The sequence below is a fragment of the Myotis nattereri genome (assembly GCF_964212035.1).
Source record: "Myotis nattereri genome assembly, chromosome: 1".
NCBI classification, from domain to species: domain Eukaryota; kingdom Metazoa; phylum Chordata; class Mammalia; order Chiroptera; family Vespertilionidae; genus Myotis; species Myotis nattereri.
Window position 1 is genome coordinate 129722213 of NC_138075.1, and position 27820 is coordinate 129750032.

Here is a 27820-nt window from a genome sequence, read left to right on the forward strand (position 1 = left end):
GTTATCACCCACCGGGGACCTGTGGACCTTTCTGGTAGGGTGGGGCCAGCAGAATTCATCAGGCCCCAAGTATCAAGATTTGGCTGTGTGAAGAGAGGGCTTGGCACTAGAAAGGTGACCTCAATTAGACCAGCAAGGGAATAAAATTTCCCAACCCAAAGTCACACAACTCAGTCTCTGACACCTCCTCAGTCTATCTCAACCTTCTTTTTTAAAAAATATATTTTATTGATTTTTCACAGAGAGGAAGGGAGAGAGATAGAGAGTTAGAAACATCAATGAGAGAGAAACATTGATCAGCTGCCTGCTGCACATCTCCTACTGGGGATATGCCCGCAACCCAGGTACATGCCCTTGACCAGAATTGAACCTGGGATCTTTCAGTCCTCAGGCCGACGCTCTATCCACTGAGCAAAACCGGTTTCAGCTATCTCAACCTTCTTAAGAGATCTTCATGAAAGTGTACACCATGGGCCCAGGCAGCTGGCTCCTTTGTACTGTGTAGCTCCACAGGGTTGGGGACAAGGATTCAGGATGATGGGCTAGTACATCTCCCAGGCTGACGCCAGAAGGAAGGGAGGACTTGACCCAAGGGTGATGGTATCTGTGGGCATTGTGGGAGAGCGACTCAGCACAGGGAGGGCACCCAGAGGCCATAAAGCTCTCTCCCAGAGCCACATAAAGCAGTCTCTCCTCACGTGACTCCCAGTCTGCTCTGAACCACCCTTTCTTCATAGGCCCAGGGTGAGTGGTGGGAATGATACTCATGTGCTGACCCTTTAAAAGGACTCCTGGGATTCTAGGAGACTCCCACCTCTACCTGAAGGACAATCGGATGTCATGTATGCTACTCTTCTCAGCTCTGGTTCTCAGGGCTTGGACCCCAGAGTGGGGTTGAGACCACATGCTCCTCAGGGGACCATTGCACTGAGACATGCCTCTGCATTCTCAACCACCACAAGTGGATGTGGGGGCCTACCTTTAGAATCTCTGTCCTTCCTGCCAGTGTAGCTCAGGCTTCTTCTGTAGATCCTTGGTTATAAGACGAATGTTCACCTAGTGTTCATGTTGGTAGTTATGTAATTTACTTGTCATTCCAATTTGGCCCAGTGAGGAGGTGACTTAACTTTTGCCTCTTTGCCTCCATCTTGGAGCACCCCTAAAAAATTCTGAAATGCACTGCAAGGACTCAATATTCAGGATATGGTGAGGTGAAATATTTTAAGTGAGGAAGGAAGCTTTGTAATGTTAAAACTCAGCTGGTAATTTATTTTTGATAGATTTAACATCTAATGAATTATTTAACTCCAACAGCATCAAAATTAGGTTCATATTTTTATTTGTATTTAGGCCAAGGCAAGTTATTTTTTTACTTCTTAGTTTCAATCCTGTGATTTGGGAGTAGCTAATCATAGATTAAGAATCCTAACAGTTAAATTTTAATTATATTCTAACTTATCTTTGTCCATACTTGATTACTCAAGGATAAAGTTATTTCAAAAACATGTATCCTGACAGCAAAGACATCTGAAAATCAAAGCAAGCAAATTCACCTTCCACCTTTGCATCTAGAAAAAATGTCTCAGGAATCAGAAATGAATAGGGCATGTGACAAAGAAGATACATCTGTATATTCAGGACACCCTTCTGTGCAAAAGGAGGAGGAAATAGGCATCAAACAAGGCACGTTAGAGCAGAGGAAGAACTTACAACTTTCCAAAGATGAGTCAAAGCAGAAGTCACCTGAATTTTCTGTAAAATTCAAAATGACGGAGTGCCCTGAGGAAGAGCCACTACGTGATAACTCTAAAGAAGGAGCAAGCTTAAGACAAAGGCCTTCTAATTTGACAGGTAAAATGCTTGATTGTGAGGGGAAAGATGCATTTGGAAAGTTTGTCTCTGCAGCATTACAAACATTTCCTGAAGGAGAAGAAACCTCTCTCAAAATTGTTTCTCCATCTCAAGCAGACCCTGGGTCCCCAGCAGACTCTCCCTCATCATCATCATCTGAGCTTCGTTTAAGAGAAAAGGAATTACACTCTGAAAATGATCACAAATCTGACGTTGAACACGTTTTAAACAAAAATGAGATTTTTTATAATGATACAGAAAATAAAAAAGAAAGACATGCAGTAGTTACATCTGAAGTGAGAGAAGACCAAGAGTTTGCTATGCAGATGACAAAAAATATGAACCCAAATACCACGGATTGGAAATTAGGCATCGGACCTACACCTCAGTCTAGTGATCCGAAAAGCCACCTTGAATTGCAGTATCCCTGCTGCAATGAAATCAGACTCATCATTGAAAGAAAAAGCCACGATATGTCTGCTGATACAAATACTTATAAGGAAATAAAGCCAGATCAAGACTTGTTCCAGAAGCCATTATGTGCAGATCATTGCCGTGCTAATTATTGTAAAAGCATGGACTCTAAATTAAAAGATGAGAGTTCCTCTGCACTGCACAATGACAGAACACCTGGAGTATATGTAAATGAAGAATTACAAAAGGTTAAAAATAAAGTAGACATCTTAAAAGCAGAACACCTGGCGTGGAAAAGAGAGAAAATTCAACTTCAAAAAGAGGTAGAACTTCATTTTCTGCTACTCTGTTTTTTCTCTTTATCAATTCTCTTATCCATTCTGAAAAAAGTTTGTGTGTAAAATTAGGTTGTCTAAATATATAATTGTAAATATAAATAGATTCAGTCAACTAAGTAATAGGATTTTAAGAAAACGTTCTCAGGTTTGTTCTTAGATCTTTCTGTCAGTCTTCCCTATGAATTGGGAAACTAATTTAGCTATGTATTATGTCATCTTCTGAACCAGTGAAAGTATAAAGGAAATTGTTTAAAAAATGTAATAAGCACTAGGGTTGTTTTATTTCTTAAGTTCATTGGCTTAAATATAATTTACATCCCGTATCCTGGCCAGTGTGGCTCAGTATTTGAGCATTGATCCATGAACCAAGAGGCTCCTGATTGAATTCAGGGTCAGGGCACATGCCTGTGTTGTGGCTGGATCTGCAGTAGAGTGTGTGCAGGAGACAGCCGATCTATGTTTCTATGTCATCGATGTTTCTCTCTCTCTCTCTCTCTCCCTCTCTCTCTAAAATTAATTTTTAAAATACCCATAAATAGCGTCCCAGAAACAATAAAAGTGAAGGAAACTATGACTGACAGAAGGGATATAAACAAATATCCCCAACCAAACTCATCTATTTTTGTGCTATAGTGTGTGCAGTCTGCTATGGCTTACTGAAAGAAAACCTTAGAATTTAGAATTCTAATATGATCACATCAAGATATTTTTATTTTATTTTACTTTTCAGTTACAGTTTACATTCAATATTATTTTGTATTAGTTTCATATGTATAGGATTGTGGTTAGATAATCATATACTGTATAACATAGTCACCCCAATATTTCAAGTACCCACCTGCATTGTATATCATCATTGGAATATTATTTAGATATTTTAATAACAAACATATGTACTTTCATATATATATTTTTATCATCACTCTCAAATGTGTTTGTTGAGTCAAACCTTCACATTATATTGTTTAATAAAGTATGATGGTGCCATAAAAAAAACAAAAACTTACCATTTGTGACAGCATGGATGGACCTAGAGGGCATTATGCTAAGTGAAATAAATCAAACAGAGAAAGATAAGTCCCAACTGATTGCACTTATATGTGGAATGTAAAGAGCAAAAAGCAAAATAAATGAACTAAGAAATTTAAAAGATATTCATAGATAACAGACAGATTTGACTGACGGATGCCAGAGGGAATGGGTTGGTAGGTTGAGTCAAAAGTAGGGTCAACAAGTACAAACTGGTAGTTATAGAAAAGTCACAGGGATGTCAAGTACAGCATAGAGAATATAGTCAACCATCTATATATATAAAAGGCTAAGTGACTGACCATACATCCATCTGAAAGTTCCACTGACCCACCTGCTGGTACATATGACACACACTGGCAACTTAAAAATAAACATTGACTCGTGCATGGGTGATACATATAAAGCTCTCTCTGGCACCAATGAAACTTCAATTTCTAGACTCGATATAAAGAGTGAAGTTGCTAAAACCATTAAAAAGGCTCATTATTGATGAATGCACCATGGCATCCAGTCATGCTAGAAACACCATAGATAGATTACTAAGAGAAATTATTAATTTGAATGTTGCATTTGGTGGAAAAGTTCTCCTTGGAGGGGATTTTCGACAATATCTCAGTGTTTTGCTGCATGCTATGCCATCGGCTATAGTACAAATGAGCTTAAAGTACTGTACTGTTTGGAGATGTTTCAGACAGTTGTCCCTTAAAACAAATATGAGATCAGAGGATTCTGCTTATAGTAAATTGTTAGTAAAACTTGGAGATGGCAAACTAGATAGCAGTTTTCATTTAGGAATGGATATTATTGAAATACCACGTGAAATGATTTGTAACGGATCTATTATTGAAGCTAGCTTTGAAAATAGTATATCTATAGGTAATACTAAAAATATAGCTAAATGTGTGATTCTTTGTCCTAAAAGTAAGCATGTTCATAAATTAAATGAAGAAATTTTGGATAGACTCAATGGAGATTTTCACACTTACTTGAGTGATGAATCTACTGATTCAATGGATGATGCCGGGAAGGCATATTTTCCCATTGCATTTCTTAATAGTACTACTCCTTTGGGAATGTCATGTCATAAATTAAAATTGAAATTAGGTGCAATTATCATGCTATTGAGGAATCTTAATAGTAAATGGGGTCTTTGTAATGGTACTAGATTTATTATCACAAGATTGCGACCTAACATAATTAAAGCTGAAGTATTAACAGATGCTGTGAAAGGAGAGGTTGCTCTGATTCTAAGAATTGATTGTCCCTGTCTGACACTGGCCTCCTATTTAAATTAATTTGAAGAGAGTTTCCCGTGATGCCAGCATTTGTGATGACTATTGATAAATCACAAGGACAAACTCTAGACAGAGTAGGAATATTCCTACCTGAACCCGTTTTCGGACATGGTCAGTTACATGTTGCTGTCTCTCGAGGTAAAAGAGCATGTGACATTAAAGTTGTAAATATTTTATCACAAGGGAAATTAGTCAAGAACTCTGAAAATGTTTTTACCTTTAATGTAGTATTCAGGGAGATATAGAATAAGTTTAATCAATTTATCAGTCATTGTTTTTATCAATGTTTTTATATCATGTCTTTGTTGTTATACCATGTTGTTATTGTTTATTTAGTAATCAATTCAAATGTTATTTTCATATGCATCTAATTTCCTTTCATCTCTGACACTTCTATAGAGAGAAAGGGTGACCAGCAATATTAAAATATTTCTTTTAGTTAATTTCCTTTCCATGTGCACAAATCCATGCATCAGCCCACTAGTATTGTAAAAAGTGTGAATGGTGTCAGATGGATATTGAAATACCAGGGGGATCACTTTGTAAAGTATCTGATTGTCTAACCACTATGCGGCACAACGGAGAGTAATACAAATAATGTTGAATGTGAACTGCAATGTAAAGATTAAAAAAATATAAAAAGAGATAGAACACCTTCCAAAACTAAAATCATGGCAATTATCATTTTGACATATATATATATATATATATATATATATATATATATGTATGTCACATCAATTATTTGCAATAAAATCAATATTTTTCTCTATTGAAGATTAAGTTTTGAGGTTCATTGACTTTTAAAATGGAAAAAGCTTGAGATATGATGCTCTTTTATAAGAAAATGTGGATGAGCCCTCTCATTACACTAAGGCATTAAATTACTTTTCAAAAGTCATACTTAATTTACCTGATTAATTTGACAAAATTTTCTGTTTACTTATCTGATTGAGCACTATACAATTATATCTTTTCTTTTGGTGCCATAAAATGCTAGGAATTGCATCCTTACCAAGTTTGGACAGTTCATTTAATCTTGGTTTTATTTCCATTATTAGTAACTATGGGGCTAAAGTAAGTAGATGACTACTTGTATATCCTCTAGCTATAAGATTTTATAGTGATCGTATTGCTCATTTTCCAGAATTGAACTTTAACCACCAATCCATTGGTTTCACTCTGCTCCAGTGCTGTGGTAAACTGTGGTTCATATATTTTATGAATACCACCACTTGTTTGAAGCCCTCAAAGATCTTAAAGGAAAAAGAATTGTAAAAGACAATGGGGAAAGGAATAGCTTAGTGCAGACCCAGGAAAGCTTCCTATTTGTTACTGAAGCACGATTTCACATCCTCTAAATCTGGTGGGTAATGCAAGATCCAGGTTTGAAAGACAGAAGAGGACACATTTTGCATCTTTGTCCTTTTATTTCTCTGTCTCTGCTAGATAAATGGGGTGGGGGTGGGTAAGGAGAATGTTAGGTAACAAAGTGTGGGTGTGATGTGAATAGGAGCACAAAATTAAGAAAGCCCTATTAGAAATCTTGAAAAAGTCATCTTCTTTACTGACACAAATGAAGTAGAATTGACAACAATTTCAATGACCTTTAATAATAAACTTCAACACACAAAATATTTTTATTGGTTCAAGTCATAGCAATTTCATTAATTTCATAAAATTACAGGAAACACAGCCTTTTTAATGAATAACATAATCACAATATCCTTAATATTAAACTTTCAACAAAGGTTAAAGAAAAGAAGTGGCAAAAAAGCAGCAAAAGGGAAGTGTCAAGAAACATGGATGATCGTGCTGATAAGGACAGTGGCGGTATTGGACTGAGTCAGCAGAGCAACAATGAACACACTGATAACCAGCAGCCAAGTGATAAAATTAATGAAAACACAGTCATTTTCATGAATAAGGTAATAACAAAGCCAAATAATAAAAGCCAAATGATAGAATTAATGAAAACACAGTCTTTTTAATGAGCGAGATGATAACAATATCCCTAATATCAATCTTTCATCAAAGGTTGAAGAAAAAAAGGATCAGAAAAGCAGTAAAAGGGAAGTGTCGGGAAACATGGATGAGGGTGCTGATGACACTGGCAGTGGTGGATTGAGTCAGCAGAACAAGAGTGAACAAACTGATAAGCAGCAGGTTTCTACTATGGAGAATGAAGAGTCTGACAGGTAAGCCTACAGCAGTACTTAACAGTAGGTAATTATTCTTTTCGTATAAAAAAATTCCAACTTGAGCTAATATTACTGATTGATTTTATATTTTTACTAGAGAGAGTGAACCTTGATTGGTAATTAGAAAAATGCAAATCAACAAACAATGAGATACCATTTTTAGAACTCATAATGATAACTATTTTATTAAAGAAAATAAAAACCAGAATTGGCATGTGGGAGGAAAAGGCATTCTTGTGCACTATTGGGAGGTGAAATCGGTGCATCTTCTTTTGAAGGGTAATTGAGTTTCAAAATTTCAAGTATGTCATTCTTTTATCCCAATAGCTTCACTTTCAGAACTAGATCCTACAAGAAAACATGACTTGTATGAACACACATGTATACATTCTAAGGACATAAATTATATATTATTATGTATATCAAGCATATAGTTGGTCATTATATGTATTATTTATATATATATAAAAGCCTAAGCAACCAAATGACTGAATGGCCAGATGACTGATCGACAGGAGCTCTTCCTGGTGGTCAGTGAGCTCCCACAGCGGGAGCACTGTTCAGCTGTCTGACCTGTCCCAGCAGCCACCAGCTGATGGACCTGCACTGTTGGCACAATCCTGACAGTGACACTGGCCTCCTGGAAGTCGGCCTCGAGCACCACGGCCACTTCCCCTCCATGCAAGCTTGGCAAGGAAAAAAGATATACTAGTGAAAGCAGCTGTCAGGTGGCTCCCAACAACTGGTGCGAATGTCAGCAGGATGGATACGGATCCCAGGCCAGCAAGGGCACCTCACTGTCCACCCAGAGGGCTGATCACTGATGGCATCCCAGCCCCCCCTCCCCCCGCAGCAATCCCCTTGGAAGGGGCGCCAGGTGCAGGGCTCATGGCTGGCCACCACCGCTGCAGCTGTGCGAGCCTCTCCTGATTGGGACTGACTGGGCAGGTGCAGCTGGGCCTGGATGAGCAGGAGCAGCAGGCAGGAGGCAGGCAGCATTGGACTGCCAGTTTCGGCCCGATCCCAAGGCCACGCCAAGGGACCCCACCGGTGCACGATTCTGTGCATTGGGCCTCTAGTATATATATAAAATGTGACATAGATGTTAAAGATATATCATATACACATATGCATTAAGGATATTTATATAAATGTTACAAATATACATATGTATGTTAAGGATATTTATTACAACATTGCATACCAAAAAGTTGAAGATAGTATAAATAGCTCTCTATAAGGAAATACTTTGTTATACCCATAAAATAATGTAGTATGCAGCCACTGGAAAAAAAAATGAGGGTAGTTCTGGTCTACAGTGTACTGATTGTTAGACAATTGAAGTGTATTTATTTTTTTATTTTTTTTACATTTTTTCCTCTTTATTAATTAAGATATTATAAATGTGTCCTTATCCCCCCAATGTCCCCTCATCCCCCAATCCTGTCCTCACCCTCACCCTTGTTGTCCACATCCATCACTCATGCTCATATGCATGCATACAAGTCCTTTGGTTGATCTTTCACCCTCACCCCCACCCTCCCCTACCTTCCCTCTGAGTTTTGAGCATCTGATCGATGCTTCTCTGTCTCTACATCTGTGTTTGTTCATCGGTTTATGTTTTTCATTATAATCCACAAATGAGTGAGAGCATGTGATATTTATCTTTCTCTGACTGACTTATTGCACTTAGCATAATGCTCTCCAGCTCCATCCATGCTATTGCAAATGGTAAGATTTCCTTCCTCTTTACAGCAGCATAGTATTCCATTGTGTAGATGTGCCAAAGGTTTTTAATCCATTCATCTGCTGATGGGCACTTAGGCTGATTCCAAATCTTAGCTATGGTAAATTGTGCTGCTATGAACATAGAGATGCATATATCCTTTCTGATTGGTGTTTCTGGTTTCTTGGGATATATTCCTAGAAGTCGGGTCACTGGGTCAAATGGAAGTTCCATTTTTAGATTTTTGAGGAAACTCCATACTGTTCTCCACAGTGGCATCCCCACCAGCAGTGAACAAGGGTTCCTCTTTCTTCGAATCCTCGCAGCATTTGTCATTTGTTGATTTGTTGGTGATAGCCATTCTGACAGGTGTGAGGTGGTACCTCACTGTCGTTTTTATTTGCATCTCTCACATGATTAGTGACTTTAAGCATGTTTTCATATGTCTCTCAGCCTTATGTCTGTCCTCTTTCAAAAAGTATCTATTTAGGTCTGTTGCCCATTATTTTATTGGGTTGTTTATCTTCCTTTAGTTAAGTTGTATGAGTTCCCTGTAAATGTTCGAGATTAAACCTTTATCAGAGATATCATTGGCGAATATGTTCTCCCATGCAGTGGGTTTTCTTGTTGTTTTGCTGATGGTTTCTTTTGCTGTGCAGAACCTTTTTATTTTGATATATATAGTCCCATTTGTTCATTTTCTCTTTAGTTTCCATTGCCCTAGGAGCTGTGTCAGTGAAGAAATTCCTTCGGCATATATCTGAGATTTTGCTACCTGTGGATTCCTCTAATATTTTTATGGTTTCCCATCTTACATTTAAGTCCTTTATCCATTTTGAGTTTATTTTTGTGTATGGTGTAAGTTGGTGGTCTAGTTTCATTTTTTTGCATGTGTCTGACCAAATTTCCCAACACTATTTATTGAAGAGGCTGTCTTGACTCCATTGTATGTTCTTGCCTCCTTTGTCAAATAATAATTGAGCATAGTGGTTTGGGTCAATTTCTGGGATCTCTGTTCTATTTCATTGGTCTATATGTATATTCTTGTGCCAGTGCCAGGCAGTGTTGAGAACAGTGGATTTGTAATACAGCTTGATATCTGGTATTGAAATCCCTCTTACTTTGTTTTTCTTTCTCAGGATCACAGCAGCTATTCGTTTCTTTTTTCTTTTTTTATTCCAGATGAATTTTTGGAGAGTTCTGTCTAGATCTGTTAAATATGCTCTCGGTATTTTAATGGGGAGTGCATTTAATCTATAGATTGCTTTGGGTAGTATGGACATTTTGATGATGTTGATTCTAGCAATCTATGAACACGGTATGTTCTTCCATCTGTCTATGTCTTCCTCTATCTCTTTTTTCAAAGTCCTGTAGTTTTCTGAGTAGAGATCTTTTACCTCCTTAGTTAAGTTTATTCGTAGGTATCTTAATTTTTTGGTGCAATGGTAAATGAGTTTTTTTAAAATTACTTTTTCTGTAAGTTCACTATTGGCATAATAAAAATGCCATCGATTTCTTAGCATTGATTTTGTATACTGAAACATAGCCAAATTCATTTATTCATTCTAATATTTTTTTGATGGAGTCCTTAGGGTTTTCTAAGTACAGTATCATGTCATCTGGGAATTATGACAATGTTCTTCTTTTCCAATTAGGATGCCTTTTATTTCTTCTCCTTGTCTGATCTCTTTGGCTAGCACTTCTAGTACTATGTAGAACAGGAGTGGTAAAAGTGGGCATCCTGTCTTGTTACTGTTCTTAAGGGAAACGGTTTTAGTTTTTGCCCATTGAGTATAATGTTAGCTGTAGGTTTGGCATATAAGGCTTTTATAATTTTGAGGTGTGATCCCTCTATTCCCACTTTGCTGAGCATTTTTAAAAATATATTTTATTGATTTTTTACAGAGAAGAAGGGAGAGGGATAGAGAGTTAGAAACATCGATGATGAGAGAGAAACATCCATCAGCTGCCTCCTGCACACCCCCTGCTGGGGATGTGCCCGCAACCAAGGTTCATGCCCTTGACTGGAATCAAACCTAGGACCTTTCAGTCTGCAGGCCGACACTCTATCCACTGAGCCAATCCGGTTAGGGCTTTGCTGAGTGTTTTTATCAGAAAAGGGTGTTGGACTTTGTCAAATACCTTTTCTGCATCCATCGATATGATTATGTGATTTTTGCTTCTCAATTTGTTTATGTGATGTATCACGTTTATTGATTTACGGATATTTACCAGCCTTGCATTCCTGGAATAAATCCCACTTGGTCATGGTGTATGATCTTTCTAATGTAATGCTGGATCCAGTTTATTAGAATTTTGTTGAGTATATGAGCATCTATGTTCATCAGGGATATTGGCCTATAATTTGCTTTCTTTGTGGTGTCCCTTTCTGGTTTTGGGATTAGGGTAATGCTGGCTTCATAGAAAGAGCTTGGAAGTGTGCCTTCCTCTTGAACTTTTTGGAATAGTCTGAGAAGGATTGGCTTTGGTTCTTCTTTGAATGTTTGGTAAAACTCCCCTGTGAAGCCATCTGGTTCAGGGCTTTTGTTTGCTGGAAGCTTTTTGATTAGTTTCAATTTCATCAGTAGTTATTGGCCTATTCAGGTTTTTTGATTCTTCCTGGTTGAGTTTTGGAAGCTTGTATTTTTCTAGGAATGTGTCCATTTCGTCGAGGTTGTCCAGTTTGTTGGAGTAGAGTTGTTCATTGTATTTTTTGACAATACTTTGTATATCAGTAGGGTCAGTTGTTACTTCACCTCTTTCATTTCTGATTTTATTTGGGTCCTCTCTCTTTGCTTCTTGGTGAGCCTGGTTAGAGGTTCATCAATCTTGTTAATCCTTTCAAAGAACCAGCTTTTGGTTTCATTGATCTTTTGTATTGTGGGTTTTTTTTTGTTTGTTTGTTTGTTTGTTTGTTGTTGTGGTTGTTTTTTTTTTTTGTCTCTATGTTTTTTTCTTTCTCCTCTGCTCTTTATTATTTCCTTCCTTCTGGATACTGTGGGCTTTTCTTGTTGCTCTCTTTCTAACTCCTTGAGTTGTAGAATGAGATAATTTATTATCAGTTTTTCTTTGTTGTTTTTTTTTTTTTTGGGGGGGGGGGGTCGGCCTGTAGAGCTATGAACTTCCGTATGAGGACTGCTTTAAATGTGTCCCATAGATTTTGGATTGTTGTGTTTTCATTGTCATTTGTTTCCAGGATGCTTTTTATTTCTTCTTTGATCTCTCTGGTGACCCAGTCATTGTTTAATAGCATGCTATTTAGCCTCCAAGTGTTAGATTTCTTTTTCAATGTTTTTATTGTGGTTGATTTCTAATTTTATGTCCCCTCCACCCTGTTCCCACCTCACCCTCTGCCCTTACCCTCCCCCCACTGTCCTCATCCATAGGTGTATGATTTCTGTCCAGTCTCTTCCCACACCCCCCACACCCCTTTCCACCCGAGAATAGTCAGTCCACTCCCTTTCTATGCCCCTGATTCTGTTATATTCGCCAGTTTATTCTGTTCATCAGATTATTTATTTATGAGAAGATGCTTGTTATAATTTCTATTCTCTTGAATTTGAAGAGACTTTTCCTGTTTCCTAATATATAGTCTATCTTTGAAAATGCCCCATGTGCACTGTAGAAGAATGTAGCTTTGGGGTGAAATATTCTGAATATGTCAATTAAGTCCATCTGATCTAGTGAGTCATTTAGGATTGATTTTTCTTTGCTGATTTTTTGTTTAGAGGACTATCCAGTGGTGTCAGTGGGGTATTAAAGTCCCCTACTATGACTGTATTGCTATCGATCTCTCCCTTGATATCTTCCAGGAGTTGTTTTATGTTTTTGGGTGCTCCTATATTGGGTGCATATATGTTTACCAGAGTTATATCTTTTTGTTGAATTGCTCCCTTTAGCATTATGTAGTGGCCTTCCTTATATCTTGTTATGGCCTTTATTTTGAGGTCTGTATTGTCAGATATAAGTATCGCAACCCAGCTTTTTTCTTATTTCCATTTGCCTGAAAATTTTTTTCCCATCCCTTCACTCTCACTCTGTGTGAATCCTTTGTTCTGAGGTGGGTCTCTTGCAGACAGCAAATATATGGGTCATGTTTTCTAATCCATTCAGCTACCCTGTGTCTTTTTATTGGAGCATTTAATTCATTTACATTTAATGTTATTATTGAAAAGTACTTGTTTGTGGTCATTTTTATCCTTCTTTTTAAAAAAATTAAATCTTTATTGTTCAGATTATTACAGTTGTTCCTCTTTTTTCTCCCCATAGCTCCCCTCCACCCTGTTCCCACCTCACCCTCTGCCCTTACCCTCCCCCCACTGTCCTCATCCATAGGTGTATGATTTCTGTCCAGTCTCTTCCCACACCCCCCACACCCCTTTCCACCCGAGAATAGTCAGTCCACTCCCTTTCTATGCCCCTGATTCTGTTATATTCGCCAGTTTATTCTGTTCATCAGATTATTTATTTACTTGATTTTAAGATTCACTTGTTGATAGATGTATATTTGTTATTAATAATTTGTATCTTTACATTTTTCTTCTTCTTCCTCTTCTTAAAGGATACCTTTCAGCATTTCATATAATACTGGTTTGGTGGTGATGAACTCCTTTAGCTTTTTCTTATCTGTGAAGCTCTTTATCTGACCTTCAATTCTGAATGATAGCTTTGCTGGGTAAAGTAGTCTAGGTTGTAGGTTCTTTTTAAAAATACATATATTTTATTGATTTTTTACAGAGAGGAAGGGAGAGAGATAGAGAGTTAGAAACATCAATGAGAGAGAAACATCGATCAGCTGCCTCCTGCACATCTCCTAATGGGGATGTGCCCACAACCAAGGTACATGCCCTTGACCGGAATCGAACCTGGGACCTTTCAGTTTGCAGGCCGACACTCTATCCACTGAGCCAAACCAGTTTCAGCTAGGTTGTAGGTTCTTGCTATTCACCACTTTGAATATTTCTTGCCACTCCCTTCTGGACTGCATAGTTTCTGTTGAGAAATCAGCTGACAGTCATATGGTAACTCCCTTGTACGTAACTGAGTTTTTTCTCTTGGTGCTTTTAAGATTCTTTGTCTTTTGCTCTTGGCATTTTAATTATGATGTGTCTTGGTGTGGTCCTCGTTGGATTCCTCTTGTTTGGGGTTCTCTGCGCTTCCTGGACTTGTAAGTCTATTTCTTTCACCAGGTAGGGGAAATTTTCTGTCATGATTTTTTCTAATAGGTTTTCACTATCTTGCTCTCTCTCTTCTTCTGGTACCCCCATAATTCTGATGTTGGTACGCTTGAAGTTGTCCCAGAGGCTCCTTACACTATCTTCATATTTTTGGATTCTTTTTTCTTTTTGTTTTTCCAGTTGGGTGTTTTTGCTTCTTCGTATTTCTAAACTTTTACTTAATTCTTGCGATCCTCTAGTCTGCTGTTGGAACTCTGTATAATATTCTTTAATTCAGTCAAGTATGCTTAATTTCCAGTTGGTCCTTGTTCATATCCTCGAGAGTCTCACTAGATTTCTTGAGGGTCTCACTAAATTTATCAGCGGTTTCTAGAAAATTCTTGAAAAACCTTATAAATGTGGTTTTGAACTCTATATCCAGTAGTTTGCTTTCCTCTATTTCTGTCATTTGTGACCTGTTTCTTTGTCTCCACATTTTTTATACTTCCCTGTGTTGATAGAGTGGCTTTCTGTGCTAGGTGTCCTATGGGGCCCAGTGGCTCAGCCTCCCCAATTACCTGAGGTGGACACTCTTGGTGCACTCCTTTGTGGGCTTTGTGCACAGTCTTGTTGTAGTTAAGCCTTGATTGTTGTAGGTATCACTGGGAGGAATTGACCTCCAGGCCAATTGGCTTTGAGAATCAGCTGTGTCTGCAGTGGGAGAACTTCTGTGCTGGAGACTCCCTTCTGGGGAAGGACTTGCTTCAGTGGGGCTTTGGTGCTCACTGAGTCTGCCCCTGGAGTGTGTCCCTTATGGATCTGAGGAGTTGTAATCTGGATGGTCCCACTCTGACCACTGGGTGCAGTGGCTCTTGGATCTCTAAGGAGGTGCTAATTTAGCTTTTGCCTGAGGCTACCCAGCAGGAGCTATGGAGATAGCTGAAGATTCCTCTTCTGTGTTTGGGATTTGGAGGTGCCAAGATGAGGCCCAGCTGTGAAGCAATGCAAGCTGCTGTGGGGCCTTGGGCCTTCTTTTGGAAGTTCTGGGACTCTCTGACCCAGCTGCAGTTTGTTAGGTAATTTTCAGATTGCAAAGGGCCAGGCCTTTCATATGCAAAAGCCTCTGCTAACAGCTTGGGTGGGCCGGGGTCTCAGGGAAGCAACAAGGCAGAGCAAACAGCTATGGCTGAAACTCAGTCCTACCCAAGAGGCCCTGTGTCTCAGTGTCCCAGTAAGGTAATCGCTGCAAGCACCTCTGAGAGAAAGCTGCCCTCGAGTTCCCCCCGCTGCCAAACAGTCCAGTTTCTCCCCGTATGAGTCTGGGTCCCCAGAGACTCGCCCGGAACTGGAGTTCAGAGCAGTAGGAAGCTTGAGACTCCTTCCGGATTGAAAAAGACAACTGTGTCCTCAGTTGCCAACCCTTTCCATGTGCGCCTCTGTACCTCTGCACTTTATTTCCGCACCTCCTCTGAGTCTCAGTGTGCTTTTCTCTTTCCTTCTAGTTGTAGAGTTTCCACTCAGCCAGCCTTCTTGTGATTCTGGATGATGTCCTTTTTGTCTTTTAGTTGTATTTTTTATTTTGTTGTGGGAGGCATCAATTTCCCGTGTTTACCTATGCCGCCATCTTGGTTTCTCGTTATTTTTATTCTTAATGTTTGTGCTTCTTCTTGTCTTTTTTTCTTCTTTTTACAGCAGTCCCTTTAGGATTGGTAGTAATAAACTCTCTTAGCCTTTTTTTTTTTTTGTCTGTGAAGCTCCTGATTCCACCTTCAATTTTGAATGATAGCCTGGCTGGGTATAGTGTTCTTGGATTCATTCCCTTGCTCTGCATCACTTTGTATATTTCATTCCATTCCCTTCTTGCCTGGTGTGTTTCTGTTGAGAAGTCAGCTGATATTCTAATAGGAGATCCCTTGTAGGTAACTTTCTGTCTTTCTCTGGCAGCCTTTAAGGTTCTTACTTTGTCGTTGGTGTTTGCGAATTTAATTGTGATGGGTCTTGATGTTGGTCTTTTGGGGTTCATCTTGTTTAGCACTCTATGTTCTTCTTGGACTTGTGTAGCTTTTTTCTTGCCAGTATCAGGGAAGTTTTCTGTCATTATTTCTTCAGACAGGTTTTCTATTCCTTGCTTCTCCTCCTCTCCTTCTGGTACCCCTACTAAGCAAATGTTGTTTCATTTTGCATTGTCCCAAAGCTCCCTTAGGCTCTCCTCTTGCTTTTTAAGTTTTTTTCCAGTTTCTCCTGTGTTTGTGTGTTTTTTCCTACCTTGTCTTCTAATTCACTGATGTGGTCCTCAGCCTCTTCTAGTCTGCTTTTTAAGCCTTCCATTGTGTTCTTTATTGCAGCTATGTCGTTCTTCATTTCCTCTTGGTTCCTTTTCATGTTGGTGACATTCTCATTCAGCTCCTTATGATTCTCATTGAGTTGTGTGTATTTGTCATCCAGCCATTTGAGCATCCTTATAACCATTATTCAGAATTCTTTCTCTCATAAGTTAGTAGCCTCAATTTCATTTAACTCATTTTCTAGTGATTCTTATTTTTCTTTCCTTTGTGGGTTGCTTTTTTGTCTTCCCATGTTTTGCTGTAATGTTTTAATTGTAGCTCAGATTGCTTTGCTACCCAGCTTCTTTTGGGTATGGTGCTACTGGTGTGACCTCTCAGGCCTCCTGGGCTTGGTAGTCTAGTGTAGCTCCCTACTTGAGCTATTTGGGTTCTCTTGATGGAGGCCTGTGAGCTGGAAATGCACAACTGAGGTGTCTAGAAGTCAGCAGCTGTGGAGGGAGTGTTCCAGTTTTTGCTGTCTTATGCCCTTGGTTGAAATCACGTGTGCCCAGCAGGGACTCACAGTGGCACCCAGGAACCACCTATTGGGGTGTTGGGGCTCAGGAGGCCTCTGTTCTGGCAAGGCATGACTATGGTGTCCAAAGTTCTGTAGTTGTGGGGTGGGCAGACTCGGCTTTTGCTGCTGCCTTCATGGTTGGGTACATGTGATCCCAGCGGCACTTCACAGAGGCACCTGTGGTGTGTTTGCCAGCAGGGTGTATTGACACACTCTGAAGGGCCCCGGCACTGAAGCCACTGGATTGCAGTGTCTGTGGGCAGGTATCCCAGAAGAGGGGATTCAGTGTTTCTACAGCCCAGCAGTGCACCCCTGTTTGTTTAAATGTGTGTCCAGCAGGGCTCACAGCGGGGCCCCAGGGCTGCCTGTGGAGCAGTGGTCTTGGGAGAACTGCACGCTGGAAAAGCATGCAACTGTAGTGTCCAGAGATCTGCATCTGTGGGGTGGGGAAACTCAATTTTTGCTGATGCTCCTGTGGTGGATAGGTGCGTGTTCCCAGTGGTGGCACACAGGAGCACCCGCCCTGAGTTTGCTAAGACAGGCACACTGAAGCACTCTGAAGGGCCCTAGCATGCTTAATCGAGGCATCTTTGGGCAGGTATCCAGGATGGTTGAATTCAGATTTCTACTGCCCCGGGGAGTGAGTCCCTATTTGTCCAAAATCGGACCCAGCGGAGGCTCACTGAGGCTTCCCAAAGTGCCCTGTGGATAGGTGGGCTCAGGGGGAATGAGCAACTGTGGCAGTGCATCTGCCAGAGGTGCTGACCTCTGATGCACTCTGAGGGGCCCTGGCACTGAGGGGCCCTGGTACTGAGAGGCCCTGGCGCTAAAGTTGGGCAGCTGGGTGTGTGGGCAGTTATTCAGGCAGAGGGAATTCAGAATTTCTATTGGGGGGCAGTGTGCCTGTGTCTGTACAAAATCACATCCAGCTGGGGCTCACAACGACTCCTAAGAGAAGTTTGTGGAGTGGTGTGCCTTGGAGACCTGCTCACTGGAGATGCATGAATGCGATGTTGGAGGTCTGCCACTGGGGAGGGGGAAGCTGCACTTACTGCTGCAGGCGCAGTGCTCCTTTAGAGGTGGAGATCCCAGGGTCTGTGAGTCTGCGGGTATGGCAGCAGGATTTTGGCTGGAGTGGCTGCAGGTCACAGGCAGTGTCCAAGGCCTATCTGGGTGGTGGTGCTGATGAGTTCCTAGAAGAGGCCACTCTCCCTTTCAAGATGGTCTCGGCTCCCAGTCCAAGTCCTGCAGTCTGGGGAGTGCCCGCAGCGGTGGTAGTCTCTCCCTGTCCCAGAGAGCCTGGTCTGCCAGCCTCGGCTTCTCCTGCCAGATTTAACTGTCCCTCCCTCACTCACACACATACCACACACATCCACACACTCTCCTTTCATACCCTCACTCACTCACTTCCTATCCCTCACCTCCATCCTGCCAGCCACCATCTTTTTCTTCACTCCTGTTATTCCTGTTTTTCTGAAGTGTACTTAAAGTATTGGGTTTAATGTCATGTCTTAGACAAATTTTGTGAGGATACTTTTAATACCTGCTCAGTTATGATAGGAAATTATATGCTACACTGTCACTCTACTTTGTTTCCATCTAAATTACTAGCTACTAGCTTTTTGTGCTTGTCCCTAATTCCTGAGTGTTCAAATATTGGACCCTCAAATTAATCTGAAAGCCCAGGGTTTTCACAAGGCAATTTGTCCCATATCTTATATACAAATTTCAGAAGATTGAGTAAAAGCTATTAAGCACATCAAGGGATTAATCTGCTAGATCAGGAGTTGACAAACCTTTTTGGTAAAGGGCCAGACACTCAGTATTGTGGGCTTCATGAACCATCGGGTCTCTGAAATCTGTCATAGACACTAGATAAACCAAGGTGCTCCTAATGTCGTGAATCTTTTTGAAAGGTACCATGAGTGCATACCTTTATCCTTCTTTTTTAAAGAGAATACATTTCAGTATGTACCTCACCCAATTTTTCAACAGGGACTGCATATTACAAAATTTACAAAAATTCAGTTTATAAAGTAAGAATATTACATGCATGTTTCCCCCTTTATTTCTATTACACAATTTTAATATGATTGATTACAGTGTACTTTGTACATTTGAGTAGTATATTCTAGAGTTGGATGATTTTCATCTAGAAAGGAATCCTTCTGTCATCTTTGTAAGCATGAGAAACATGATAATAAGGTTAGTGAATATTATATATCTAGAAAAAATCATGGCATCTTTTAGGTGTATAATTTTGTGAATTTATTATCTAACACTAGACTGGCATGTTTTACACCATATAGTGCCACAGGTGCGTAATTAAAAAACTTTCAAGTATTACATATTACAAAAATACTTCATAGTCACTGTGGAAGGATTGAAAGCTACAGCTAAACATGAAGCAGATGAGATCATCCAGGGCTGTGCCATTTAGCTACAAAGTCCTGAAAAGAATGATCTATTCTCATTGATTCTAATTTCCCTTCCATGCACTCTTGAGCCCACTCTAGTAATTTTCAGTCCCACCTCATCTCCAAAATTGTTTTCTGCAAGGTTAGTACTTTTTTCCCTCTAATAAATCTAGACATAATGTTTTAGACCAGGTTTTACATAACCTATCAGCAATATTTGACCCAATGGAAAACTGTCTCTTTTTTCATTTGTCTCTTAGAACTTTGAGTTTTCAGTGGGGAGGGGGAACATAATCACCTGGATTCCTCCTTGCCTTTCCTAGTCTGTCCTTAGTCTGGTTTCTCCTCATTTCCCTCCTTTTACACATGCAAGTGTCCCAGGATTCAGGCTTTGATCTTTTTTCTCATGACTTTTACTACCTTGTATATACTAATGATCTTCAAATTTATATCTCCAGACCAAACCTCTCTCCTCAATGCCAGACCTATATACCAAATTCCCTACTTGGTATCTTTTTTTTTTTTAATAGCCATTGGGTGTTCCAGACATAAGATCTCCAAAATTGAACTATTGATCTTCTTTCTCACACTCGCCCTTCATGTGGTCTTTCTTGTTTGAGTTAATGACAGCTCTTCCAATTGCTCTGCCAAAAACTTGGGTTCAAACTCAACTCCTATCTTTCTCTTTATCTTAAACCTCACATCAAATCTGTCAGCAACTCTTGTCAGGTTATCTTCAAATTAAAGAGAGACCCCAATATCCAATGTAAGGGACTAATTCAGGCAAGGAGGTGTCCCAAAGCCAAAAGTCTGTTATATATAATAAAGTAGGTTTTCTGAATGTGTATGTGAAAAAACTGACAAATTAGTTTACCTGCTTTTACTTTTGTAGACAACGTTTGTTTAAAATTAAGTGTGTATGAAAAGTTTAGTTTCACAGAAAAATTTTCCATAGATATTATTGCTTATGTACTTACCATAGTTTAGAGACTGTGATAAGTAAGCAATCTAAATTAAAATAAACATTTTTCCAAAAATACACTTTAGTTATATTTAACTAAAAAATAAACAATATTCTTAAAAACAAAACAAAATTTAAATTTTATAAGAACAGAAGAAAGTTTTCCTATATAATCATCTTTGGATGATGATATATCCAGCCACTCCCATTGTGGTGTGACGTTAATGTTCGATGTTGAGGCCCTTGCTTTAGGTAATCCTGCCTTGAAAAACCTGTCAAGTTTAGTTTGAACTTTTGAAGTCTGCTGTTTTTTATAATTAACTCCCTAATATTTCAAAAATGGGTGTAATAGAGCTGCATTCCATTATCTGATGAATTGCCAATAAGTGTTATTAGATCGTGGAGATGAGATCCAAGCACTGATAACTTTATGTTTGGGGCATGCTGTTTCTTCTTCCTCCTTATCTTCACTCCCACCCTCATCTTCCCAGGTCATCACCTCATCTGCTATTTCACTTTCAGCCAGTGTGGTACCCAGGGTCACCTTCATCTTCTTCTAACCACTGTAATCATCTTCCTCAGCTACTTGTCCGCCAATATTCTGTGTTGTCCCACAGTAATGAGTAACCTCTACACCTTCTAAATGCAAGTCTCTCTTCATTGTCAAGCCAATTCTTCCAACCAGTTTCCAATGTTTGCACTTTCACTTCTTTTCATGCTGCATCAACATTTAAAAATTGCTGATTTTAAATGGTAACTCTTTAAAACGGTAAGTTTTGTAAGATACGCTGTCCAGTTGTATGTTCATCATTACCTTCTGTCTGCAATACAACCACTACTTCCTCTAAAAAATTTTGCGGTATATTCATTTAGTTGCCAGAATTATCCCCCAGGTCCATGGGCTGGATACGTGATGTATTTTTTTGGCAAAAACATACATCTAAATTTGCCATCCTCTGAACAGAAAGTATTTTTAGATGGATGAGCAAGAGCATTGTCTAAATGCAATGAACATTTTGCATCCTCTGGTGGTATTCCAAGCTCTTCGCCTTGAAACTTCCTGACTGCAGGTGAAAATGCTTTCAAAATCCACTCTTGCAAAATGTCTGAGTTGAGCCATGCCTTTTTAGAGTTGCCATACAAAGCAGGCAGATGACGCATTCTGTTTTTTAAAACTCCAGGTTTATGAGTTCTGCCAGTGATTGCAGGTGTCAGTTTACTAGGACATGACCTATCTGTGTGGGCACACAGCAGTGCCAAGATCCTGTCCTTGCTGGCTTTTCTTCCCGTGTCGGTTTCCGCTATTTGCAGGCTGGTGTGTTTTCAGGCACAGAAGCCGGAACAAACCACTTTTGTCAGCATTGTAAACCTGAGGCTGTAGTGACATTGAGTTATTTATATGTTCTGTTAATTTTTGCCTAAATGGTTCAGACTCTTCTGTTGGAGCACTTAAATTTTCACCGTAAATTCATTTTCTCATAATTTCGTGCCTTTTGTGAGAGCACCCAAGCCACCCATCACTTGCTTTGAATGGTGTGTTCATATGATTTGCAAACTAAACTGCTGCAGATTTCAGTTCAGCTGCCTGCACCGGGCCCACAGGAACGCTGTTGTGTGCACACTTCAACAATGCTTCCTCAACTGAAGTGTCACCAGCCCATTCATTTGCTTTCTGGTGCCAATTTCATCAGTTTCCCATGTTTTCTGTGATTGGTGTTTACCCTGTACCACATATTAACATATTTTTTATTGTGTCTTTGTTTTGTTGTTAACCCTCACTCAAGGATATTTTTTCCATTGATTTTTTAGAGAGATTGGAAGTGAGGGAGGGAGAGACAGAAACCTCCATGTGAGAGAAGCACCTCTAGTGGACCAGGGCTGGGGATGGAACCTGCAACCCAGTTATGTGCCCTTGATCAGGAATTGAATCTGTGGTCCTTTTGGTGTGCAGGCAAATGCTCTCACCACTTAGCCACAATGTCCAGGGTCATCTTTGTTACTTTTTAATGTCAAATACAGTTTGCTTTTTTTATGCCATGTTGCTGACACGGATGAACACACCTACTCCTGACTCTTCTAATTTGCAATTTAGCGTTAAATTAAGTCCTTTCCTTTTGTTTATATTTTAAGGTGAGGGTTGGAATGATGTGTTTAATACATAATTTTAAATTTATAGTGAATAGGTCATATAATACATGCATTCACCAGTCACCAAGAATAAGCAAATGCACACGGCTAGGGCACAGCTCAGTGCACATGGGAATGGCGGCTGGCACATGTTAAAACTGCTGCAGACAGTCACTCTACTCACCAACAGAACCAATTACCCATGCACCACGTGGTGTGATTTTGTCCTAATCATTTGCTGAACATTGTTTAGGAACGATGATTCTTGGATTTAAATATGTAGACTACAGTTGCCGATAAGTAATACGTATTTATGTTGGTGAAATTACTACAGTGGTTTTACAACATATGGCTTTTTGAAAACATTTGTTAAAAGTAACTGTGAATTAATAAAAAAAAAAAAAAAAAAAACACCTGTTGAGTATAAGCAAATTTTGGTTAAAAGCATTTTCAAATTAATGGGTTGTTAATTTTCACATATGACATACAGACCAGAAGTATTATCCATTAAACCTAAAGTCTGTTAATTCAAGGTCCACAAACTTAAGAGGTGACTGTATATCAAAATTCAATCATATCTTCCAGGCCCAGGTCAGCATCATCTGCTATCTCGATTAGCTTAATAGCCAATTAATTGATTTTGTTCTTTCTTTTTTCCTTCTTTCCTTCCTGTCTTCCTTCCTGCCTTCCTCCTTCCTGCCACCTTCCTTCTTCTTGCTCTCCCCCTACTCCTCTCTCCTTGCCTTTCCCCCTAATTTTCTTTTTTCCCATCAATTCTAGTCTTTTGTTCAATTCTAAATATAGTGGGCCTATTAAAATATAAGTCAGATTGTGTTGTTCCTCTGGTCAATACCTTCAAATTGCCTGATTCACTCAGAGTACATGAGTCCCACAGATGCCCCAGCCTGGGATTGAACCTGAAACCTGGGTAGGTGTCCTGATTTGAAATCAAACTTGAATTCAGGTGTATGGAACAATGCTCCAAACAACTGAGCCAACTGGCCAGGGCTAACCAAATGTGTTCTGTTTAAAAGTTGCCTTTCATCAGCTATGTTCAAAATGAAAACTGTTTCATATTCAATATTTAGAGACTTATCTTTGAAGTTTGGGTCAAGAGGCATTGTTTAATAATTGGTCTCAGGAAGCTCCTCCCCCCTTTTCTAATATGTTTTTATTAATTTTAGGAAGAGAGAAAGGGAGACGGAGAGAGGGATAGAAACATCAATGATGAGAGAGAATCACTGATCAGCTGCCTCATTCAGGCACGCCCCCTACTAAAGACTGAGCCAGCAACTTGGGCATGTGCCCTGACTTGGAGTTGATCTGGTGACCTCTTGGTTCATGGGTTGATGCTGAATCACTGACACACACTGGCCAAGGCAATTCCCGTTTTGTGTGTGTGTGTGTGTGTGTGTGTGTGTGTGTGTGTGTGTGTGTGTTTTAGATGTTTAGTGTTAACCAGGAGAGTTATTTGTATAACTTTTTCCAATTAGCTGATGTGCTTTCCAAGTACATTGAGAGTTGGGCAGGGACAGGACAAGCTGTCAAATCAGTAGTGGAGTTGGGTAGTTGGTAACACACCTATGTTATGCGTGGATTACTGAGACTCCCTTTAGATTGTTTTCCAGGAGCAGGGAAATAGAGAGCTCCTGTTCTTGGCCATTTGAGCCTGTGCTTGTTTCAGGAGTCTGTGCCTCATAGGCTGGCGATTTAAATGTTGGAGACTGGCATGGAGCCAGCAGAGGGTGATCTGGGAGTGGGATGGCTAACAAGATAATACTTTGCTCTTTGACATTTGGACATTTAACTATCCACCATTTCAGGGAACTTTTTATATGGTTTTAGGGTAAAAGGAAGGAATGGATTCTCCTTAATAAGTGGTTTCTATGCTAAAGAAGCAAGACTACCATTTTTTTTAATATAGTTTATTGATTTTTCACAGAGAGGAAAGGAGAGAGACAGAGAGAGTTAGAAACATCGATGAGAGAAAAACATCGATCAGCCGCCTCTTGCACATCCCCCACCGGGGATGTGCCCGCAACCCAGGTACATGCCCTTGACCGGAATCGAACCTGGGACCCCCTAGTCCGCAGGCTGACGCTCTATCCACTGAGCCAAACCAGTTTCGGCAAGACTACCATTTTTGACTGAAACCCAGTAGTCTTTAAACCAGGGTCAGACAAGGGGGAAGGGACAGTGTATCTTCCTATTTTGATTTAGGTCATCAGATGTGTGCCAGTTCAGGAAACAAAAGATATGCCAGCCATTAATAGGTAAAAACAAATTAGTCTCAGGCAGAGTGTGTCTTCAATTAAATAGTTTATAGATTGGGAGAGGTGGCAGCAGAAATAGATAACTAAAGCCTTTTTTTAAACAGAGCACCAGCATTAATTATATCAAGAATCTTTATTTGTGCCCTAAATGGTATGGCTCAGTGGATAGAGCATCGGCCTGCGGACTGAAGGGTCCCAGGTTCAATTCTGGTCAAGGGTGTGTACCTTGGTTGCGGGCACATCCCCAGTGAGGAATGTGCAGGAGGCAACTGAATCGATGTTTCTCTCTCATCGACGTTTCTAACTCTCTCCCTTCCTCTCTGTAAAAAATCAATAAAATATATTTTAAAAAATCTTTATTTGTTATACAGATAACAGATCTTTCACTTAAATTTTTTGTTGCTTGTTTGAAAGAAATGAACTCACTCATTTTTATTATATATTTTACTGTAAAGACTTTGCAGCAAGCCTGGCATTGGTGATTCAAGACCTACATCACACAATGAAGACTTGAAGGTAACGTGCTCCCTTGTGAAATTAATTTTCCTGCTGTCAATTTAATTTTGTGTGGAACTTACTCTTAAAATTTTATAGCGGCTTACCTGTCATTGATTTATGATTGTAATGCAAAATTAGTCTTTTTATTGTTAAATTTTCAACTGAGATATGCCTTTTTAAGAACTGATTATAGAGAGAGAGGGAGGGTTAGGGGGGAGAGAGAGATAGATAGATGATAGATAGATAGATAGATAGATAGATAGATAGATGATAGATAGAGAATAATTGACATGAGAGAGAAGCATGGATTGGTTTCCTTCCCCATGAGCCCCAACTGGGATTGAACTGACAGCCTGTGTATGTGCCCTGACTGAGAATTGAACCTGTGACCTTTTGGTGCTTGGGGTGACGCGCCAACCAACTCAGCCACATAGGCCAGGCCAGAACATATGTTTATTTTATTGTGTGATTCCTTTTATATGTAATTTCCACAATAAATGAGTCCATAGAGACAGAAATCAGACAAGTGCTTGCCAGAGACTGCAGTAGGGGAGATGGGGAGTCTCAATTTTGTGGGAATGAAGTTCCCTTCTGGAGTGATGAAACGTTTTGGAACTAGATAGAGGGCATCATTGCACAATATTGTAAATGTACCAAATGTTACTGAATTTTTTAGTTTAAAATGGATTATTAGATCGTGGAGATGAGATCCAAGCACTGATAACTTTATGTTTGGGGCATGTTGTTTCTTCTTCCTTCCTATCTTCACTCCCACCCTCATCTTCCCAGGTCATCAGCTCATCTGCTATTTCACTGTGGTACCCAGGGTTTATTTTATGTTTGGTGGACTATACTCACTACAAAAAGAATACTCTCATAATAATAATTATCAACAGATCTAATTAAGATCATATTACACCTTTCAAAACAATCCAATAGGCTCATTTAAAGCAGGTCTTCTGGTGAAAGGTTACATTGTTAATTTGAGATTCTTCTTGTTTCTTGAGGTAGGCCTGCATTGCTGTGAATTTTCCTCTTAGGACTGCTTTCACTGTTCCATAGATTTCGGGTTGTCATGTTCTCATTTCCTTTGTTTCAAGGTATCTTTTGATTTCTTCCTTGATCTCATTATTAACCCATTCACTGTTTAGTAACAGGTTATTTAGCCTCCATGTGTTTGTGGGTTTTCAGGTGTGGTTTGTTTTTTTGTGTGTGTGTTTGTGTGTAATTGATTTGTAGTTTGATAACACTACAAATGTGGATGGAGAAGATGTGTGAAATGATTTTAATCTTTTTAAATTCTCTAAGGCTTTTTTTATGGTCTAACATCTGGCCTATCCTGGAAAATGTTCCATGTGTACTTGAAGAAAATGTATACCCTTCTGTGTTACAGTGTAATTCTCTGAAAATATAAATGGAATTTGTCTCGTAAAATGTGTCTTTTCAGGGTGCTCTTATCTTTTTTATTTCTTTTGGAAGATCTATCCATTGATGTCAATGTGGTATTAAACTCCCAACTATGATTATATCAATATTTGCTGTATATAATTAGGTGCTCTTATGTTTACAAAGGTTATTTCTTGTTTTCGGGTTGATTCCATTATCATTATATAACTGCCTTCTTTGTCTCTTGTTATAGCCTTAGTTTTAAATTCCATTTATTTGATGTAATTATTGCTATCCTGGCTTTTTTTGGTTGTTAAAAATGAAAAAAAAATTATTTAATTTTTTTACTTTCTGACTTAAGAGAGAGAGAGAGAAACATTGATTTGTTGTTCCTCTTAATTATGCATTCATTGGTTGCTTCTTGTATATGCCTTGACACAATCTTTCTGATCACCTCAGTTAGGTGCTCCTGGAATGTCACTGTGAGTGTTCTGTGAACCCTCCTTTTGTAAAGTCTTGATTGCTTTTGGCCTGTTTGTGGATGGGGTTGATCTTCAGGCTGGCTGACTACACACAGTGTACAAGCTGCTGTGCAAAGACTGACCCCATGTTGAGTAATTCAGGCCAGCTCGGTTTGCTGTCTGTCCAGACCTTGGGTGTTCTACTTGTGGATCTAACTGGGTCATGCTCTGAAGTCCCCCCACTCAACCCTGGGTGTGTTGGTTCTGGGGCCTGTGGAAGTGTCTCTGCTGAAAGGCAATGTCCAGTCTCTGCCTGTGATCTCCCTTGTGCTGCCTATGTGGAGCTATAAAGAGATCCAGTATGTGTGACTGCCTCTGCTGGGCCAGGGGGTGCCTGGGAGGTGCCTCTTTCCACCAGCATCAAGCCCATGGGACAGCTGAGCAAAAAGCCCAAGTCACTTGGACACTTGGGCTACTTCTACCTACCAGCTTTCTGTTGGGGTCAGTCAATGGGAACTCAAGAAGTTCCCATTGGTATGTGAGTTGCATGAGGTAAGTGAGTCATCAGGTAGGTGCAAGTGGTGTTTGCCATGTTGATACAGATTCAAATTCGGTTTCATTTCTGGGTGTGAGGCCACTCAGCACAAGTCCCAGGGAACACAAATGCCACTTATCACCCACCAGGTACCTGTGGACTGTTGTGGTTGGGTGGGGCCTCAGGGAGACATTAGAGGAAGGCCATCAAAATTCATCAGGGCTCAAAGACCAAGATTTGGCTGCATGGAGGGAGGACTCAGCAATGAAATGGTGGCTTTAGTAAGACCAGCAAGGGAATAAAGACCC

At 39.7% G+C, this 27820-nt stretch overlaps 1 protein-coding gene across 1 annotated transcript; it reads left to right on the forward strand.

Annotated features, from left to right (window-relative positions):
* Nucleotides 1-831: 831 nt before the first annotated feature.
* On the forward strand, nucleotides 832-26408 carry LOC308529167 (putative coiled-coil domain-containing protein 144B; the record flags this gene model as incomplete). Its single annotated transcript, XM_081105186.1, has 6 exons — nucleotides 832-1851; nucleotides 1969-2588; nucleotides 6682-6858; nucleotides 6968-7128; nucleotides 25088-25148; nucleotides 26370-26408. Exons 1-6 carry the CDS (start codon nucleotides 1578-1580, stop codon nucleotides 26406-26408), a joined length of 1332 nt encoding a protein of 443 aa, XP_080961312.1. The 5' UTR covers nucleotides 832-1577.
* Between the last annotated feature and the right edge of the window lie 1412 nt (nucleotides 26409-27820).